The 21,704-nt window shown below is 33.5% G+C and overlaps 2 protein-coding genes across 2 annotated transcripts in view; both read left to right on the top strand.

Moving 5' to 3' along the window:
- The window catches only part of LOC128990088 (gamma-aminobutyric acid receptor subunit alpha-6-like), a 132,795-nt gene that overhangs the window by 26,379 nt on the left and 84,712 nt on the right, over positions 1 to 21,704 (top strand). The window lies entirely within an intron of this gene.
- On the top strand, positions 1,329 to 13,476 carry LOC128990089 (E3 ubiquitin-protein ligase MARCHF4-like). Its single transcript, XM_054412325.1, has 3 exons — positions 1,329 to 1,645; positions 2,859 to 3,113; positions 13,252 to 13,476. The coding sequence occupies exons 1-3, from the start codon at positions 1,465 to 1,467 to the stop codon at positions 13,452 to 13,454; spliced, it is 639 nt and encodes a 212-aa protein (XP_054268300.1). The 5' UTR covers positions 1,329 to 1,464; the 3' UTR covers positions 13,455 to 13,476.

Below are 21,704 nucleotides of genomic sequence, written 5' to 3' on the forward strand. Positions count from 1 at the left end.
GGATTTGCACAAAAACCAGGCATTGACTACGATGAAACTTTTGCTCCCGTAGCAAAGCTAAGTTCAATAAGACTTATTCTTGGACTTGCTGTTGAAGATGATCTAACTATTGATCAAATGGACGTTTCAACTGCTTTTCTAAATGGAGAAATAAAAGAAAAAGTTTACATGGAACTCCTAACAACTTTGAGAGATACCTCCAAGAAATAATGGTGGATGAGAGTGAAAATGAAGATAAAAAACTATTCAACAAAACAAAGAAAATGATTACTGACTTAAAAAATGCTCAAAACAAAAAGGTTTGTCTACTAAAAAAGGCAGTTTATGGTTTAAAGCAATCAGGAAGACAGTGGTATATGAAGCTTGATGAAAAACTAAAGGAACTGAAATTCATACCATCTCAAGCTGATCAAATCAATGTCACAAACGAAATACATAAATGAAGTCCTGAAAAAATTCAATATGACTGACTGCAAACCAGCTGTAACTCCACTAACACCAGGTCTAAAATTGGTTAAAGGACATGAAAAAGATTGTAACTACCCATACCAAAATTTAATCGGTTCATTGATGTATTTGTCAATAGCCACAAGACCTGACATAACACATGCTGTGAGTTACCTGAGCCAATATAACTCTTGTTTTGGAAAAGAACACTGGATTGCTGCAAAGAGGGTTCTCAGATATTTGCAAGGCTCAAAGAACTTGTGTCTTGAATTTTTCAAAACAGGAAAGCCATTAATTGGAGCAGCAGATGCAGATTGGGCATGCAGTGAAGACAGGAGATCATACACCGGCTACTGTTTTAAATTTGGCGGTGCTGTAATCTTCTGGGAATCAAAAAAGCAGAGGACTGTAGCTCTGTCTACGAGTGAAGCGGAATACATGTCATTGACTGAAGCAACAAAAGAAGCCATTCATTTAAAACAATTGATTAATGATATGGGAAGACCTCAAGAAGTCATTGAAATATTTTGTGATAACCAATCAGCTATTACAATGGCTAAAAACTCCATTATAGGAAGTAAATCTAAACATATCAGTATCAGAGAACATTTTATACGGGAAAAAGTACAAAATGGAGAAATAAAATTGAACTACCAACCCACAGAATACATGGTTGCTGATATTTTTACTAAAGGACTAAGCGAACCAAAACATCACAAATTTCAAAAGTGCCTAGGACTTATACCGAGCTAAGTTGGGTGAGGGGGGATGTTGAATATTGCAACCCAACTCATCTAGTCTGGATTAGTGATGGACCATCATATGTTTTTACATTGTACATATGAAGTTGTTTACAAAATATAATTCAGTGTTGTGTTGTGTTTGCTGTAGACTTAAAAATCAACCTTTATAGTAATATTTTTTGTGGAACTTGGAATAAAACTTGATAACCATAGAAACAAAGGTGATATAATTAACCCAAAATTTTTAGATCCAGTTAACAAAGAAATTTAAGCCATGGCTGATTGCAGTGGAACTGCTTTGCCCAAATATCCACAAGGGGTGGATGTGCTCTTTGGTGTAAACTCGTCAGAGACTCCAACACGTAATACAGTTAGCAGTGAAAGTTCCGTCCCTTGTAGAATATGCAAGCTTAACAAAGGAACTGATTTAATATCTTCTCCATGTCACTGTAAAGGTATTTTATTTATGTACTAAATTGTAAATTACAAATAAAACAATGTAGCGCTGAACATCGACAAACAGAATAAATATAGACTGTCAAAGGAAGGTTATAGCGCCCTCGCTAGGAGTGCCATGTAGTTACGGCACACACCGCTGCAGGCGAGAAGCACAGGAGCTACCAGCAGGCGCTGCAGCGGTGTGTGCCGTCCCGTAACAACACGGCACTCCTAGCGGTGGGCGCCGGAACATATGCTATATAACCACAGCACTGCTGCCGGTCTATATTTATTCTATTTGTCTATGCGTTGAATCATCAAAAGGTCTTAATGACAAAGTTCGCCCTAACTAGGTCTACCCTTTGATTTAATCGTTCATATTTTTTTGAACCCAAAATAAAAATAATTTTGAATTAAGTTTTTTGGGGACACACAAATAGCATTAAGTAGTGAAACTAATATCAGATTTGTGATGACATTTTCAAACCCTACTTGTGTACTGACCAATATCATCAACTTCCACTTCTGAGCTGGCGACCGTTAATTGGTTCGATCAGTGGTTACTAATAGTACTTTTTGTTTAAAATATCAATCAGCCTTTGAGTCTTAAAGGGTTAAGTATCGTACCTGAGGTAAGCCTATCATTTAAACTAGTATTAGAGTTGGGAATACAGTTAGTTTTCACCACCCTTATGGCATTTTTATTTATATCAGTCAACACTAAATATACTCTTGAAGAATTTCCCAACATTTCTAAAGGGATATTTTACTATTGAGTATATACACGTCAAACTGTTGATATGCAGATATAGATGATGTTGGTCAACTTTGCTTGAGAACATCTTTAGGAACAGCACATTCCTCATTTACATTTACATTTACATTATTCACATTTTACACTTTTCTTGCCTAAAATAGAAGATTGTTGCTCAGTCATTCATTAGTAAACATTTTCAATTACGAAGAATTATTTTATCAAATAAGATTCTATGAGAACTATTTTAAAACTCACCATAGGTAAAAAAAAACAAAAAAAAAAAAAAAAAAAAAAACACTGGTTTAGAATACTCATGAATTTTACAGTGAGGTTGATGTGTCAGCTTAGGCACTAAAATGTCATTCATCTTCATCTTATTGGTATTGTACAATAAATGTTTTACAACACGCCCTGTTGGTAAGCTATTTTTAACTGATCAACAACAATGATTGACTATGTTTTCTTCTGAGCAGGTACGTTGGGCCGGGTACATGTTGCATGTTTGGAAGAATGGTTGACATGGTCAGTCCGAGATTCTTGTGAACTTTGCTCCTTTCCCTTCACTGTCGTAAAGACACCCAAATACGGATATGTGCAATCCCTTAGGATGTTCCTTAATACTACGAGTTTTAGTAAACTCCTACAGCAATTGCTCTTACTGATAGTGTTACTGATTAACGCCTGCTTTATCATCTATATGTGGCTTATGATGAACGAAAATACAGATCGTAAGTATATATATATATATCTCATACCACTCATTTATTAATTAATCATCTTCACTAAGACTGTATGTATTTTAAGCTGAATGCGATTGCAGGGCAGTGGGACACACGGGAGGGACTATGGCTAACATATCTTGTAATGTCAGCGTTCGCCGCTAGAACTGCTAAGTTGAAAAATTTGTAATTAGTTTTATAATTTTTAGTTATAAAATTAACTTTTTAATTATAAAAACTGTAATAACCTAACCTAACCAATTAAATTTGCTGATAATATAAATACCCTAAGGTATAAAATAAAAATCGAATGAAGGCTTACAATTTTTTTTAAATAGTTCTACTCATAAATAAAATCATAAATGACTAAAATTCTAACAAAAGATAAAGATGAGATTAAGATGAAGTATTCGCATTCTAAGCAAAATCTTTGACAAAAAGTAAATTTAAATGTAAATCGGCTGGTTTCGAACTCGAGATCTCCAGAAAACCAGTCCGAGACGCTGTCAATTATGCCACGAACGCCTCATTAACGGTAATATAACGGTAATACCATATCGTCTCGTTAACGGTAATGGTGTTCCCTCAAGAGAAGACATTAGCCACTAGAGATATAACGTCACCACACCTTTAGCCATAGTCCCTCCCGTATGCCCCACCGGACTGCAGGGTATTATGAGTGTAGAATGGAATGAGATGATATTCTATGTAGCTTCATTGCTGGCTAAGATTAGCCGTTTTTTAGGCAGAGTTCAATGTCTGTATTTAAAGACATTAAATAGACACTAAATAGACATTTAAAAGACACTAAAGACATTAATGACATTAATGGTCAAGGACAGCTGTATGGGTTCCCCTGGCGACATTCTAACTTTTAGGAAGGTAAAACCATAGGACAAATAGAATAGACTGTCAAAGGAAGTTTCCGTGATGTGCCGCTTGTTGCTCGATTCGCTGCCGTCGTCAGATCGTTTTGCCACTATAGTCCAGTCATTGAGTTAAGTTCGACAACATTGTTTCAAAAAGGGGTTTCAACGGATTTCAATACTTTTATACCTTCAAACAACACAAACAAGTCTACCGAAATCTGTTAATACTGTTCTATGAAATGGCGACCATACAAAGTAGGTAGTTTAAGCCAAGTGTGAATGGAGATGAGTGTAGGATGAGTGGCGTCTTGTAGTCTTGTTAGTGACTAAGGCCGACATTCCTTAGACACAGCTGTTAATTAATAGCCCATACAGCTAATGGCAACTAAGGGACCTACAGTTTAAAGTGGAATCCGAACCACATGTTTGTCTTGGTAATTACAAATTGGTCTAATTGTCAGGATAGTACTGCGGATAGTCGTAGTACTCACCCGTGCGGACGTTAATCCACACCAGGGAGTGTCGCATCCACAGTGCATGCCTATAAATATCCACAAATCAAAAAATCTGACTTGTGGTAGGACCTGATATTAGGATATTTAAATTAGAATAATAATTGCTCCCAAAAAAAAATAAGTTAAACACATTACGAGGTGTTAACCCGTCCTACGTACGGGAGTAGTCAGTTAAAACTGTGTATAAATCAGAACAGCTAGCTTACACGTATAAAGACAAATTTTATTGTAGCCTACAGTAGAAAGGGTAATTATCAATTGAGAAGTGTATAGGCCTAGTCAACGATATCACCTTCCAATTCCATCGCATACCTGCCTCTTCCATAATCAATATCACCACAATACAATTACGCATACTACATATACACAATTTCCAGTAGGTCTGAATAGAAACTCCCTAAAATAAAACTAAAACATCTAATAAAATTCACAGTACACATAATTATAACGTTGGTGTCCTGACATCATTAAACGAATCGTCCACACATATCCTATATATCAATTTCACTGCATCAATTGCTAAATAAATAAGTGTAAACAAAGAAAAGTAAAAACAACAACATATAGTTTGTTTTGGTAAACAGCTGAGTCAAAAATAAAATAATATTCATTTGAACAAAAGAACTGGTCACATGTTGAAGGAATTTAAAACGTAAAACACGCTAGTAAAGCTAGTGACGTAATTAATTGTCTATGTTTATTATTGATTCCGTTATCAGTTCTAATATCCTTAATAATTAAACCACCCTCATTGAATCAATATACACCGTAATTCCCCATATTCATTTATTTAAACTATAAAATATTCAGCGCCTCCAAACGTAACCACAACTAAACACACGCCAGACAACTTTTTAGATTTCATAAAAGGATGGTTAGTCTAATTGCAGTATCCTAGGTCAATGATGACGTTGTGCTTAATCTATGTCATTCATATCTGTATATCTTTGGATAAACCCCGCCTGAGTTGTGGTGGTAATTTAAAATTTTATTCCTGAGGATTCTTGATCTCCTTCTTTATGGCATCAATATTTCCGGGCCTAATTCAAACAAAGTTTAATCATTCAAAAACATTGATTGTAAACAAACCAATATTAATTAAAACGTGTAAAAAATGGATTTTCCTACCCTTTCCCAAAAAAGTTGAGCAGTATAATAATTTGCATATCCTTTTTTTTAAGATTCGTGTACAGAGCCTAGACTTGTATACATCGATAATGTTACTTTTCTCAGTGGTCTTCTAAATCTTACTTATTTCCTAAAAATCAATGACAAATCAGAGTATAGTTCTACAGAGCATTTTTATATTTAACCAGCTGTTAGTTAAAAGAAAATTATATTGAACTAAAACAAACCGAAGATTACAAAGATTTATTTAAAAAATCCTTTAAACATCCTAGTATTTTACCTATGTACTATTTTACCTATTTAAATAATCTGTCATCCTCTTATCGAATGATTGAACGTATTAATGGTTAGCATTACACATAGTATAAATTAGTCAACCCTTAGTATGTCTTTTAATATTATCCAAATGCTGAATTTGTGTTACAAACACTGAATGTGTACAGCTGTTATGTTAAACAAATTATATTACACCGCACCAAGAGCTAGTTTAGAATCTTAGCGTCGGCTGCTAGACTTTTCAAAAATTAAAACTTAATTTATAAATAACTGGGACCCTAAACTAAAATTATGGCTTCGACATTCCCTAGTTCTCAAAATTATCTTTCTTTCAACACAAAAATAATTAAAATCCGTTGAGTGGTTGATTCAGAATCGTGAAATAAAGAAACCCTGTTTCGTTTTAATATTATAGATTGCTAAATATAGGGTGTAGTATATCGGTTTTAATGTTTACAAGGGTGGGAAACTAAATCTGCAACTTAAAATGTGATTTGACCTCATTTTATGCCACAAAATGGCCGCCAAAATACGATTCGTGGAGAATAAAAAACTAAAATAAAACATTCCTTTAGATATATTGTGTAGTTTATCAAATTCGATGTTTTTGAGGGTGGCAAAATAAAAAATTACCTTATTAATACCTTATCTAATACTTAATATAATTAATAATTATTAATTAATAATTAATAATTAATACTTAATACTTAATACTTAATACTTAATACTTAATACCTTACCTTATCTAATATAAGGTCATACAATTTAAGTCACCAAAATACGCTCCAAAAAGTAAAAGAAATTACCTTTAGAAATAAGTTGAAGTAGGCCCTATGTTGAGTTTAACTTTTACAAAGGCCAGTACTTACGATTTACTTTTTTTATTTTGATGTCTCCAGAGGCCAAAAACACCATTCGTTCAAAATTTTATATATGTATGTATATACATATAGATTTATATTTATATGTGTGTCCGTGAACGCGATAACTTGAGTAATTTTTTTTTCCGATTTTGATGAAATTTGGTTTAAAGGTATAAAGCGGGATGAACCAGAATGAGTTCGCGAACCAGCATGATCGGACTATGGGAACGGGGTTTTATGGGGTAAAAATAGGGTTTTCCCATTTTTGACCCTATAAACACAAAATTTCACAACTTCTTTCAAAACCATTTTTTAGAGCTTAGAAAACAAATAATTTAGTATATTGAAGCGTTATTATGCGCCAAATGGATAAGTAGAAAATTCAAAAAAATTTAATTTTAAAATGCCCATGTTATTCATATGAAGAATAAGTCAACTGTTGTAGTTTGCTTGTTTATGAACATATTTTGATCAAATTTGGAAAATACATTAATTTCTTAATAAACTACAGTACCTATATTAACATTTTACAGTAAAAAACACTTTTTACCCTCCCTGTTGCAGCAAACATAAGTACTTGTTAAACTATTCCTATTTAACTAGGGAATAAATGTAATATTTTTAAGGAGACATTCCAGTGTAAATCCAATCAGGCAAATGGAAATTCGCTAAGTCTGCAGGTTTGCTGCGGCGGGGGTATTTTTTATTTTGCCACCCTCGAAAACATTGAATTCGATATACTACACCCTATATCTAAAGGTAAGTTTTACTTTAGTTTTTTCTCCATGAAACGTATTTTGGCAGCCATTTTGTGGCATCAAATGAAGTCTAATCACATTTTAAGCTGCAGATTTAGTTTTCCCACAGTTTTAGCGAATTTCCCTATAGGGAAGTAGCTATTACCGTAGGTCTCATGGTAAGACCTAAGCCCGGGACCGATTTACTTTTTCATTTTGATGTCCCCAGAGGCCAAAAACACCGTTCGTTCAAATTTTTATATATCTATATATAGATATATATATATATATATATATATATATATATATGTGTCCATCCGCACGATAACTTGAGTAATTTTTTTCCGATTTTGATGAAATTTGGTTTAAAGGTATAAAGCGGGATGAACCAGAATGAGTTCGCGAACCAGCATGATCGGACTATGGGAACGGGGTTTTATGGGGTAAAAATAGGGTTTTCCCATTTTTGACCCTATAAACACAAAATTTCACAACTTCTTTCAAAACCATTTTTTAGAGCTTAGAAAACAAATAATTTAGTATATTGAAGCGTTATTATGCGCCAAATGGATAAGTAGAAAATTCAAAAAAATTTAATTTTAAAATGCCCATGTTATTCATATGAAGAATAAGTCAACTGTTGTAGTTTGCTTGTTTATGAACATATTTTGATCAAATTTGGAAAATACATTAATTTCTTAATAAACTACAGTACCTATATTAACATTTTACAGTAAAAAACACTTTTTACCCTCCCTGTTGCAGCAAACATAAGTACTTGTTAAACTATTCCTATTTAACTAGGGAATAAATGTAATATTTTTAAGGAGACATTCCAGTGTAAATCCAATCAGGCAAATGGAAATTCGCTAAGTCTGCAGGTTTGCTGCGGCGGGGGTATTTTTTATTTTGCCACCCTCGAAAACATTGAATTCGATATACTACACCCTATATCTAAAGGTAAGTTTTACTTTAGTTTTTTCTCCATGAAACGTATTTTGGCAGCCATTTTGTGGCATCAAATGAAGTCTAATCACATTTTAAGCTGCAGATTTAGTTTTCCCACAGTTTTAGCGAATTTCCCTATAGGGAAGTAGCTATTACCGTAGGTCTCATGGTAAGACCTAAGCCCGGGACCGATTTACTTTTTCATTTTGATGTCCCCAGAGGCCAAAAACACCGTTCGTTCAAATTTTTATATATCTATATATAGATATATATATATATATATATATATATATATATATATGTGTCCATCCGCACGATAACTTGAGTAATTTTTGTCCGATTTTGATCAAATTTGGTTTGAAGGTGTAAGGCGGGATAAACTTGAATGAGTTCGCGAACCAGCATGATCGGACTATGGGAACGGGTGTTTATGGGGGGTTTTATGGGGTAAAAATAGGTTTTTCCCATTTTTGACCATAAAAACACAAAATTTCACAATTTCTTTTTAAACCATTTTGTAGAGCTTAAAAAAACTAATAATTTAGTATATTGAAGCGTTATAACGCGCCTAACTGTTACGGAGAAAATTCAAAAAAATTGTAATTTTAAATTCCCATGTTATTCTTATGGAGAATAAGTCAACTGTTGTAGTTTGCTTGTTTATGAACATATTTTGATCAAATTTGGAAAATACATTAATTTTGTACTAAACCACAGTACTTTTTAACATTTTACATAAAAAAACTTTTTTACCCTCCCTGTTGCAGCAAACCTAAGTACTCATTAAACTAATTCTGTTTAAATAGGGAATAAATGTGATATTTTTAAGGAGACATTTTAGTTTACTGTAAATCCAATCAGGCAAATGGAAATTCGCTAAGTCTGCAGGTTTGCTGCGGCGGGGGTATTAATCATTAAAAACGATATATCACACCTTATATCCAACAATAATGTTTTTAACTATTTTTATTTTCTGGGAGCAATTATTACTTTAATTTAAATACCTTAATATCAGGTACTTCCCCAAGTCAGATTTTGTTGTGTTGTAGGTATAAAAGTATTGAAATCCGTTGAAAAACCTTTTGAAACAATTTTGTCGAACCTCTATTATATATTTATCTTTAACGACTGGACTACCAAGAGACGCTGCACCGTTGTGTGTGTTGTGCACCGTAAATACACGACAATCCTAGCGGTGGACGCCAGAACTTGTGCTAACCGCAGCACAGCTGTCAGTCTATATTTATTCTTTTTGGTTATAGTACAACCAACAACCATCTACCATCTTGCTACCATCTTATTGTCACACTAGCTGTACCCGTTTAACTTCATAAGTGAGCTCGTTCGCATGGCTCAATCACGTCCTGGTTGAAGTTCGTTCGCTACGCTCACTCACCTTTTGGTTGCAAATTAGCTGTTGTCATAAATATAAATAAACGGTATCAGCAATCTGACACATACTTTCTCCCATAAGTTTGTCAACAACCTGTATCATGTGTAAGCGGTGAGAGTAAATATACAGAAATGGGATTTGTACAATTTTGTTCAGAATTTAAAGGGATATAACATGCTAAATTTTTATCAAAATCGTTTGGGGCATTTTTGGGAAAATCCGATTTTTCTGTTATTTTATGGAGGTTTTATTGGAAAATGACATAATTTACATTAACTTTTGAACCGTAATTTTTACAGAAATGGGATTTGTACCATTTTGCTCAGAATATAAAGGACTATAACATACTAAATTTTTATCAAAATCGTTCGGGCCATTTTTGGGAAAATCCTATTTGTCCGTTATTTTATGGGGTTTTATAGAAAAATCCCCATTAAAAAAATTTCTAAAGAAATTTAAAAAACTATAAAAACTGTAAGGACTATAACATACTATGTTAAATCAAAACAAGATTTTTTCTAAAATCCTATTTTTCGTTTTTTATGGGGTTTTTATGGGAAAATAACATATTTGACCATAACTTTTGAACCGTAATTTTTACAGATATGGGGTTTGTACCATTTTATTCAGAATTTAAAGGGCTACAACATACTAAAATTTTATCAAAATCGTTCGGGCCATTTTTGAGAAAATCCGATTTTTCCGGTTTTTTTATGGTTTTTTATGGGAAAATCCTCATTAAAAATAAAAATTTCAAAAAAATGAAAAAAACGCCTGGAGATACCATGGATTAGAACCTACATACCAAATTTTATCGAAATCGGACCACAGGTGTAGTCTCTAGCTCTGTACACATCCAGACACACAGACACACAGACACACACACAGACACACACACACACACACACACACACAGACATCACTTCGAAAACCACTTTTTTGGGTCCAGGGGGACCCAAAACGAATATATCCACTCAAAACTCAAACTCGAAAATTTTGACGAAAACAATACTTTCTCCATATACTATGGTATAGGGGGAGAAAGTAAATAAACGGTATCAGCATTCTGACACATACTTTCTCCCATAAGTTTGACAACAACCTTTATCATGTGTAAGCGGTGAGAGTAAATATATAAGGAAATGGGATTTGTACAATTTTGTTCAGAATTTAAAGGACTATAACATACTAAATTTTTATCAAAATCGTTCGAGCCAATTTTGGGAAAATCAGATTTTTCCGTTATTTTATGGGGTTTTTATGGGAAAATAACATAATTTACAATAGCTTTTGAACCGTAATTTATACAGAAATGGGATTTGTACCATTTTGTTCAGAATATAAAGGACTATAACATACTAAATTTTTATCAAAATCGTTCGGGCCATTTTTGAGAAAATCCGATTTTTCCGGTTTTTTTATGGTTTTTTATGGGAAAATCCTCATTAAAAATAAAAATTTCAAAAAAATGAAAAAAACGCCTGGAGATACCATGGATTAGAACCTACATACCAAATTTTATCGAAATCGGACCACAGGTGTAGTCTCTAGCTCTGTACACATCCAGACACACAGACACACAGACACACACACAGACACACACACACACACACACACACACAGACATCACTTCGAAAACCACTTTTTTGGGTCCAGGGGGACCCAAAACGAATATATCCACTCAAAACTCAAACTCGAAAATTTTGACGAAAACAATACTTTCTCCATATACTATGGTATAGGGGGAGAAAGTAAATAAACGGTATCAGCATTCTGACACATACTTTCTCCCATAAGTTTGACAACAACCTTTATCATGTGTAAGCGGTGAGAGTAAATATATAAGGAAATGGGATTTGTACAATTTTGTTCAGAATTTAAAGGACTATAACATACTAAATTTTTATCAAAATCGTTCGAGCCAATTTTGGGAAAATCAGATTTTTCCGTTATTTTATGGGGTTTTTATGGGAAAATAACATAATTTACAATAGCTTTTGAACCGTAATTTATACAGAAATGGGATTTGTACCATTTTGTTCAGAATATAAAGGACTATAACATACTAAATTTTTATCAAAATCGTTCGGGCCATTTTTGGGAAAATCCAATTTGTCCGTTATTTTATGGGGTTTTATGGGAAAATCCCCATTAAAAATAAAAATTTCTAAAAAAAGAAAAACTATCAAAATTGTAAGGACCATAACATAAGTACTATGTTAAATCAAAACCGGATTTTTGTCTAAAATCCTATTTTTCGTTTTTTATGGGGTTTTATGGGAAAATAACATAATTTACCATAACTTTTAAACCGTAATTTTTACAGAAATGGGATTTGTACCATTTTGTTCAGAATTTAAAGGGCTACAACATACTAAATTTGTATCAAAATCGTTCGGGCCATTTTTGAGAAAATCCGATTTTTCCGGTTTTTTATGGGTTTTTATGGGAAAATCCCCATTAAAAATCAAAATTTCAAAAAAATGAAAAAAACGCCTGGAGATACCATGGATTAGAACCTACATACCAAATTTCATCAAAATCGGACCACAGGTGTAGTCTCTAGCTCTGTACACATCCAGACACACAGACACACACACACACACACACACACACACACACACACACACACACACACACACACACACACACACACACACACACACACACACACACAGACATCACTTCGAAAACCACTTTTTTGGGTCCAGGGGGACCCAAAACGAATATATCCACTCAAAACTCAAACTCGAAAATTTTGACGAAAACAATACTTTCTCCATATACTATGGTATAGGGGGAGAAAGTAAATAAACGGTATCAGCATTCTGACACATACTTTCTCCCATAAGTTTGACAACAACCTTTATCCAGAGCCACTGGGGTGGAGCCCGAAAGCCCGATCGGAATAAAAACTTTTTAGTTTTCCTATTTAATGCCCAAAGAATCGGTGTATCGAATTTCAGCCTCATAGGTAAATGGGAAGTGGGAGAATTAGTGATGAGTGAGTGAGTGAGATGGAATGAGTCAGTGAGGGCTTTGCCTTTTATAATAATACTAGCTGGACCGACTGACGTCGTCCTGTCCTAATGTGGTTTTATGTCAATGCTAACCAGCCGTGTTTTTTAGTATGACAACTGACTGATGGCACTGGTTTAAGGATTAGAGCAATCAGGTTCAAATCTTGCTTTTCAGACTATTATTGCTTTTATGTTCAAATCAATGCTTTAAGGCTCAGAGTGCATACCTAAGCTGAAGGTCCAGAGCATTATTGATAATAAACAAAGCCTAGCTCTCTTACAAAGGAAGAACTTTCACTGAATCGGCAAATGTCCTCGATCTTCAAAAGACATACGTAATTTAATGAATAGGTAAAGACTAAAATGTTAACCGATTAACTCGTTATGATTTTTACCAGGGGAGACACCAGAAGTAAGTCATCCATTACGCACTCCATTACGCAGGTTCTTCTGTTTGGGATTTTTAAGCGTAGGGATATTTGATCACATTCGCAAGACATTCTACTTCTACTACCTGTCATGGTATCATTGGAGGAGATCATCTGTTAAAGTTAAATTAATTGTTGACCTGAAAAATAAACCTGTTGACCTGTTGAATTAAATAAACTTATAATAACACTTAATTAATGTTTGTTTCAACGTTACCATAATCTAGGATAAACTACCATTAAATATGATCACAGAAAGCAGATTGCTTTCAGAGAGGTGAAAGCCAGTTGAGTTGAGCGGAGCAAACGTGATTTGATATTTGTATAAGTAACTAAATTAAAATAAACGGTATCAGCATTCTGACACATACTTTCTCTTAACAGAATGATTTCAATCAGAATCGTTTTTTTTTTCAAAAATCCATTTGGGTTTTTATGGGAAAATAACATAAGTTACAATATCTTTTGAACCATCATTTTTACAGATATAGGGGGTTGCACTATGTTGTTTGCAATTACAGTATAAGTATTATCACATACTAATGTCAATCTAAACCGGTTTATTTAAAAAATACGATTTTCTCGTATTTTATAAAGGTTTTTTAAATGGAAAAATAACATAATTTACAATAACTTTTGAACCGTAATTTTTACAGAAATGGGAGTGCTACTATTTTGTTCAAAATTTAAAGGGCTACATCATACTAATTTTTTATCAAAATCGTTCGGGTCATTTTTGAGTAAATCCGTTATTTGATGGGTTTTATAGGAAAATCTACTTAAAAATCAAAATTAAAAAAAAAAATGAAAAAACGCTTGGAGATACCATGGATTAGTACCTAAATACCAAATTCCATCAAAATCGGACTTCAGGTGTGATCTGTAGCTCTGCACACATCCAGACACACGCACACACACACACACACACACATACATCACTTCGAAAACCACTTTTTTTGGGTTCAGGGGGGCCCAAAACGAATATATCCCCTCAAAACTCAAACGTGAAAATTTTGACGAAAACAATACTTTCTTATATAATATGTATAGGGGGAGAAAATAAAAATGAATAGGACTATTAAAATAAAGGTACATAGTTTAGTGACGTCGTTTTGACCATAGCAATGTTATAAATTTGTTAAACATTGTGGAAAATCATGTCCGGCTTGTAAATATTTCCGCTGTACCACTGTATGGGTAGGTGGCTCAGTCCGCGCCACGCACTTCGGGCCCAAGGTAACGACGTAGTGAGTTTTAATACCGGCACCTACCACTACTTTTTATGAGTTAATCAGTTTACAGCTCACCCTTGCTTTGCTAGATACGTTCCATGCACTGGACCACAGCCTTTGTGGACGGACAAATGAAAGGTTAAAATAGGCCGTCAACCTCTTAAAAGAACTAAATATCATAACCTATAAAAAATCCATTTACAAACCTGGTCAAGCCTCGCATCTGCTATTTATTTAGGAACTGAAAATTTTGTTCATAGATGTATTTTACGTGAAGTAAATTTAAAACATAAGATATTAAAGCATTTTTATTATCATTATTATTTTTCTCTGCTCTGTGAGAATACGTGCATGCATGGGCATTTCTCAGTGAGAGGTTAAGATATGATTTTTTTATCAGACTGGCACTGCCTCTGTAAACAAAAAAAAATCATGGTCTACGAACCATGAAAAACAAAGACAACCAAATATAGAAGCAATCCATGTAGTATTCCATAGATTATAAAGCGATTAACTGTTTTCACTACATTTACATTTTTCTTAGTATGCTGCCAATTACAGTGTAATAAGTTAAAGTGCCTGCCCTTCCTGTCTTAGAAATTATAGATTTAGGCATCTTTGTCCTGCAATAAAATGCATAATTTGGACCCCACCGACAAGTATTTTTTTTGTGGTGTATTTTTTTTTATAGATATATTTGAATTTTAAACCATAAGCAATGGGTTTTGCTACAAACGCAATCAACTGTACCAAAACATTCTTTATTCAGTTAGAATTTTTAAAAGGAAGTTTTAAATCAAATAAAGGGACAAAAGTAAAACTAAACTTAAGGGAAAACACCTCAAAATTCCTACACCCAATAAAAACCTATAACAACATCGGGAAAACGTTAAAACACTAAACAATTCTTAGTAGTTTAGAAAACTTGAACGCAAGGGAGGCTCCGTCGAGTGGGAGCGTTTAGTGCTCTTGTTATTTGGTGATTGGCCATTGTTTCAACAATGGTTGGTTGTGCCGCGGGGAGCGCTGAAAGCTGTATTCTCCCTGCATTAACCAATGGCAACGTCTCTGCAGTCAAAGGAACGATGAATAAATGAAATTCAATAAGCCGACCCTAGTCCGGCGTTCCCTCATTGTAGGCTGCATTCTGTTGAATGATCTGTCAATAGTAAATACACTTTCTTTAGGTAAAATAAAAACTAGGAAATAGAAAGATTGTGAAATACAAAATAAAATTAAGATACAGTATTTTAATATTTAATTTTGACCTGTTCAACACATTGTTGACATATCTCATTTATAGACACTTTCCTATGAGTTTGAAATTTCTGACGATCACCAATTAGTTGTTGATTCAAAAGATTCTTAGTATTGTAGTTGTATTTAGCAACTATATGCCTATTTACAAACAATCTTATCATACTAAATACACCGCCACAGCAAACCTGCAGAATAGCAAATTTCTATTTTGCCAAATAGACTTTTACACAAAACATTGTCACATCAATTCCCTAGTTAAATAACATTAGATTTTGTGAGTTTGCTTTGCAGTTTGCTGCCCAGGTTTGCTGCTACATGAAGGAAAAAGGTTTTTTTTTATTATGGTACGAAATAAATAAATTTTCCAAATTTTATTAATATATATCCATAAAGAAGCAAATTACAAAATTACTAAGTTACCCTTTGGAATGAAATAAGCATTTCAAATGCACAGTTTCTATTAATTTTCTCCGTAAAATTTAATTCTACAACAACGCTTCTAAATACTTTTTTTTCTTTGAGCCCTCTACGATTTGTTTAATGAAATTTTGTAATAATAATATTTTAAGGGATTTTAAGAAACAATTACGGAAAAACTTTAACCCCCAGTAACACCCCGTTTGGCACACGAGCTCAGTCAGGTGTATTCAGCTATATAAATTCTTGACAAATTTGATCAAAATCGGAAAACATAGTACTGTAATAGCTTCTTCCCTATAGGGATATTCGCTAAAAAGAGAGTAGAAGTAATCAGACGTGTTTCTAAAAGCATAAATACTTTATTTATTATCAATTTGATCGTTAAAGTAGGACTAGTTAAACAATTGTTTTCTGTATTACAACGACCTACTTAAATACTTTTAATTAAATACATTTATTTAATGTATTTAATGTATTTAATGAGATGTTGTAAGCCAGGAAACAGTTTCTGCAGGAACTTTTAACATATAAAATAGCATAATATATAAAGTAGTACCTGACATTATGAAATTCTATTAAAACCTTGAAAATGTATAATACAACGTCCCGTAAGTTGGTACAACCAATTTAGGAATCGGTTGGATGGATAAAAATAAAACGAAATTCAAGAATAACATTTTTAAATCGTTTAGGTGTAAATTAAAAACTGAAAGAAACAAAATTGCAAATATCTCAAGAACGAAGCATTACAAACATTTTATTCTTGATTTTCGTTTGATTTAAACCCATTAGTTAACCTATTCAACTAAACTTTTTGTGTATTGTGTTTGTTTTTGTGCTTAATGGCGGAACACCCTGCAACTTGAGGCAGTTCACTCAGTATGTATGAAATGTAATGTTCTTGTACTTTGTTTTAAGTGCTGTCTCGTTGGTTGCCTCTGGCAAATGCAGGTCAAATAATTAAAACCAATGTAATAGAACTCGACTAACTTTAAAGTTGATCTCTTAAATCGACGGAATCTCACAAGTCACACTTAAAGAATAAAATATTCGACATTTTCAGATGAAGATAGACGAAAATAATCACTTTTGGTACATTAATTTAAAGATAAATATCTGTTTAAGTAAATGTTTGATTTACACTCACCATATTACCAGTAAATTACATTGTGTTAAAAAAAATTATAATACTATTTTGTAAACTTTTTGTGCATAGTCAATGAAGATTACATGCTTTGAGGTTGATTAGAGAAATCTATTATTGATTTGAAGTTAAATTTTAATACGCATTAACCAATTTTATTCGGATTAAATAGTTTAAATAGGGAATAAAATAAAAATAGTTCGTCTTCAGTAGCACACTCCCCATGTAAGGAGGTTATAGAAGGAGGTTATACCACCATTGACTATATATACCTAGTCAATGGTACCACTCTGACAAAGATCGACTCTTTAGTTGCCTTTTATCCTCACAAAGCATAAATTACATAACTTATAAAAGTTCTGAGTGGAAATATATTCTTCAGTTATTTATTCAATGACCTATACTATATATAAAATTTGAAATTTTAGTCGAATATCAAGGAAGTTCTACACAATACTATGTTTTAAAATCATGCTTTTCTGTAGAAAAAGTTGTATTCTTTGTCAATATCATGTATTGACAAAGGAAAAATAGAGCTAAATCATCGCGAAAAATTGTAAAAAAATGTTTTAGGGGTCAAAAATGGGGAAACCCCAATGTTTACCCATTAAAAGTCCCAGTATTGAAGCTACAGTATTGAAAGTGATCACTTTGGCAAAACATCAGTGTTTTGATCGGGCTTATCCCAACACCGCGCAGTGGTCAGAAATCTGTCAAAACCGACTGTCCAACTCCGCGCAGTGGTCACTTCTGATCCCTCGTGGCACATGTCCAACTCCGCGCAGTGGTCAATTTTGGCTCTCACAGCCCTGACGGCTGAGAGTTGGTGTTTGAACTTTGAAATTGTGTTATACTTTATGTTATGTTTATCATTTATAGGAAAGTAAAGAGATAAGATATACCTAAAACAGGAGATGAAGCTTAAAAACCACTAATATAAGAAGTTTTAAAAAGTCCGTGAGAAAGAGTGACTGTGAATTTATACGTTCCAAATTCTACAATGTACTCTCTCATTCATATTACTGGGCTTATGAGCTCTCTGAACTTTAGTGCCAAGTTCAAAAATATTAGTTTTGTATACAACCGCAGATTGCTATAACAAATTAGCTGTAATCTCTGTTTCATACAACAGTTAGCTACACACCTCAAATTGGAAAAAAATTGCCTACAAACTTCTATGTTTTTTATGACTTGCAATACAAAATTATATCAATAGCCTACTTAAAGCAGTATAGGAAGTTTAATAAAACTTCAGACTTCAAAATTGACTTCATATTTAATTACTCTACGTACAAAATGTTCAAAATTCCAGGGCAAGTGAGCCAAAATTGGTCAAATTAATCATCGTTAACATAAACATCGTGTATATTATTTACAAACCAAACAACAACAAAAAAAGAACAATTCATTTAAATATCTGTACTAAAAATAAAATAAAAATTATTAGCCTACTAAAATTTTATAAGTAAAAAATTTACAAATTTACAAAAGTTCACTTATTTTAAACCATAATAAATTAATATAGTTAAACAATAATTATAAGCTTTAAAATGCGAAGCAATATTAACCTTAGTAAAACATTTTACAATCGTAAATCTCTTATATTAATACGTGAGGGCTGTTTTTTGTGAACAAAACTCCTCCGTTATTTCTGGACCGATTTTAACGATTGAGGTGTCAAATAATTCGTCTCAATTCGTAGTTTTGCATAAAGGTTTTAGAATTTAAATAATCTTACCCTCTTAAAAACTGCTAAAGGCATGAGTGCTTGGAAATGCAAATTTGGAAATGCATTTATTTTACACTTAACTATTGACATTTCACAAAAACACTTATTACCCTGCCTCGTGCAGCAAACCTATGTGTACTTATTAAACTAATGATATTTAAATAGGGAATAGATAGTATATTTTGAAATATATATTTTACTGGTAATGCAATCAGGCAAATGGAAGTTCGCTTAGTCTGCAGTTTCGCTGTGGCGGGGGTATAACGTAATAACAGCAGCAAACTTTTTGGAAACTTCAACTCACGTCCATGCAAATGTGCTGTAGCCTTTGTTTTGGTAAACACTTTACCAAAATAACTACCGTAGATATTAGGAGTGGCCACAGCGCGGAGTTGGACTTGACACTAAAAGTGACCACCACGCGGAGTTGGGCTGAACCCTTCGGGGGCCATACAACTTTTCCTCGGATTAAATTTGACCACTGCGCGGAGTTGGGCAATCCCCTTTTGATCATTACAGAAACATGTGGCAGCGAAAAATACAAAGATAAACAGTATTTGTTAATTATTATCTCTTTAATTGCTGGCAATATTCCTGAGGCGGAGCACGGGCGGTTAACTAGTACAATTTATTCCAGAGTTAGTCACCTATTCAAACTCATGGTTCCATAATTAATGGAGTTCCACGTCATAGGTATCTCAAATTATCAAATAGTAGCTAAATAAAACTATTAATATTTATTAATGTGGCGTAACCTTACAGATGAATGGATTATAACAATATTTAAAGCTATGTTTGTAACTTGTAAGCAACAAAAATGTAAACATTGATGACGTCTTAGTATAACCTCAAATTATGTGGTCTCATTTTTGTAACGATTAGAAGGTTATTTCCACAGTATGATGAATAAAATGTTAATCACACGGAACTAAAGTGGATTTTTTTGGTACGCAATCGTGTTTTACAAGTGATGCACAGCAGAGATAACAAGTGGTATAAATAATCTTCTAACAAATAAAAAATTAAATAAAAGGTTAGTTTTTAATCGGGGATTTTAAATTGGAAATCAATATAAATATCTCAAAACCTGTTATTGTCGAAGTGTTTTATCTCACATATAACGTGAATTGGCTCACTTAGATCAGAAACTTCATGTCAACATGTCTTAGAAAGTTCAACTTCATATTCATCTTAGAAATAGACGCATGTAATTCACCATCTAAGTTTTGAATATGATCTCGATGAAATAAATATACGGGTTTTCAACACATTTTCATCGCTGTTAAATAGTTTACCTCCGACCGTTTTTAAGGTAGCCGATTCAGTTCAGTTCTTAGAATTGAAACGTTTCTCATAACAGCATTGTTTACTTTCATAAGAACATAGTTTTACGGATAACAACATCTTTAACATCATTAACAGCATCACTGTCAATGGCAACGAGAGGTTATAAACGAAAACATCGTGTGCTCCCACTATCTCCGCGTTCCGCCACCTCCGAATCCAAATCTGTCCCGCCACCTCCGAATTCTTGAGTGACCCTTATAATCCCATCACTGCCTGCGTTGTTAGCTGTCATTGCGTCCACGGCTGCGAAGCCCCGTGGATGGAAGATTTAACGAAAATTTAACCCGTGGGTTAGGTTAGGTTAGGTCAGGTCAGGTTAGGTTAGGTTAGGTTAGGTTAAGTTAGGTTAGGTTAGGTTTGGACGGAAAGTCTTAACGCAGGAAGTACTTGTTTTGGAAGTAACCGAGGATTATAGGGGTCACTCTGAAATTCGGAGGCAGTGGTACACGGAGGTGGCGGGACGCGGAGATAGCGGGACGCGGAGATAGCGGGAGGTAACCCGAAAACATAACCTCTCCTAAAAGTTATGAGTAGTGATTATTAGTAATTGAAACACTGTCGTACGTAAAGTAGTGTACGCAACTCGCGTAAATAGTGTTAACGGCACTCGTAGAAGTTTTTAAGGCACTCGCGAAAGCTCGTATCTTAAAATTTTCTACTCGTGTTGTTAATACTATTTTTACGCAATCGTTGCGAACTACTATATTGCTATTATTTATCCTGAAAGAACAAGTGGCAATTGACGGTCAATTTTTTTCCAAGGAAATTGGAAAAAAATGTGATAGCATCTACCTGAAATACGGAAATTACAATAAAATAGCAAAGATAAGTTTGATCAAATTATCTTTGCATCTCAAGTGATCGATTCTTAAAACAAGACGTGAAAACAACTCGATACTTCAACTGAGTGGTATTATTGGTAAGTCGGAATCTTCAGTCGAATTCTCGTCTTTGCTGGATGTACCACTTGACTGGTATTGTTAAAACGCGATACTGATTCTTCTAAAAGGGGTATACTTTTTAAATGATCTCAAGAAAACATAGTACAAAAAAAACTTCATGTTTTATTCAGACATAACTATTCAAGACCAACTCTAACAATCAAATCAAAAGGAAAACACTAACTGCAAAATGTAAACAAATAAAACATCTGATGAATTAAATTAATACATAAATAATCATCTAGAGACAGTCATTTTCAAGATACTCCCACCTTTTGAGTCTTAAGTTGCCATTATTTAAAGACTAAAAACACATATTATCGTATTAAAAGTTCAGTCTTTTTGGTAAC

The sequence above is a fragment of the Macrosteles quadrilineatus genome, unplaced genomic scaffold (assembly GCF_028750875.1).
Source record: "Macrosteles quadrilineatus isolate MER2022 unplaced genomic scaffold, UCM_ALF_1.0 Scaffold_3__2_contigs__length_128488019, whole genome shotgun sequence".
NCBI lineage: Eukaryota > Metazoa > Arthropoda > Insecta > Hemiptera > Cicadellidae > Macrosteles > Macrosteles quadrilineatus.

Excerpts from the sequence above, each read along its gene's own strand:
- LOC128990089 (XM_054412325.1), top strand. The coding sequence starts at position 1,465 with ATGGCTGATTGCAGTGGAACTGCTTTGCCCAAATATCCACAAGGGGTG. Across the intron at positions 1,646-2,858 it reads TTCTCCATGTCACTGTAAAG|GTACGTTGGGCCGGGTACAT; the intron begins GTATTTTATTTA and ends TCTTCTGAGCAG. Across the intron at positions 3,114-13,251 it reads GATGAACGAAAATACAGATC|GGGAGACACCAGAAGTAAGT; the intron begins GTAAGTATATAT and ends GATTTTTACCAG.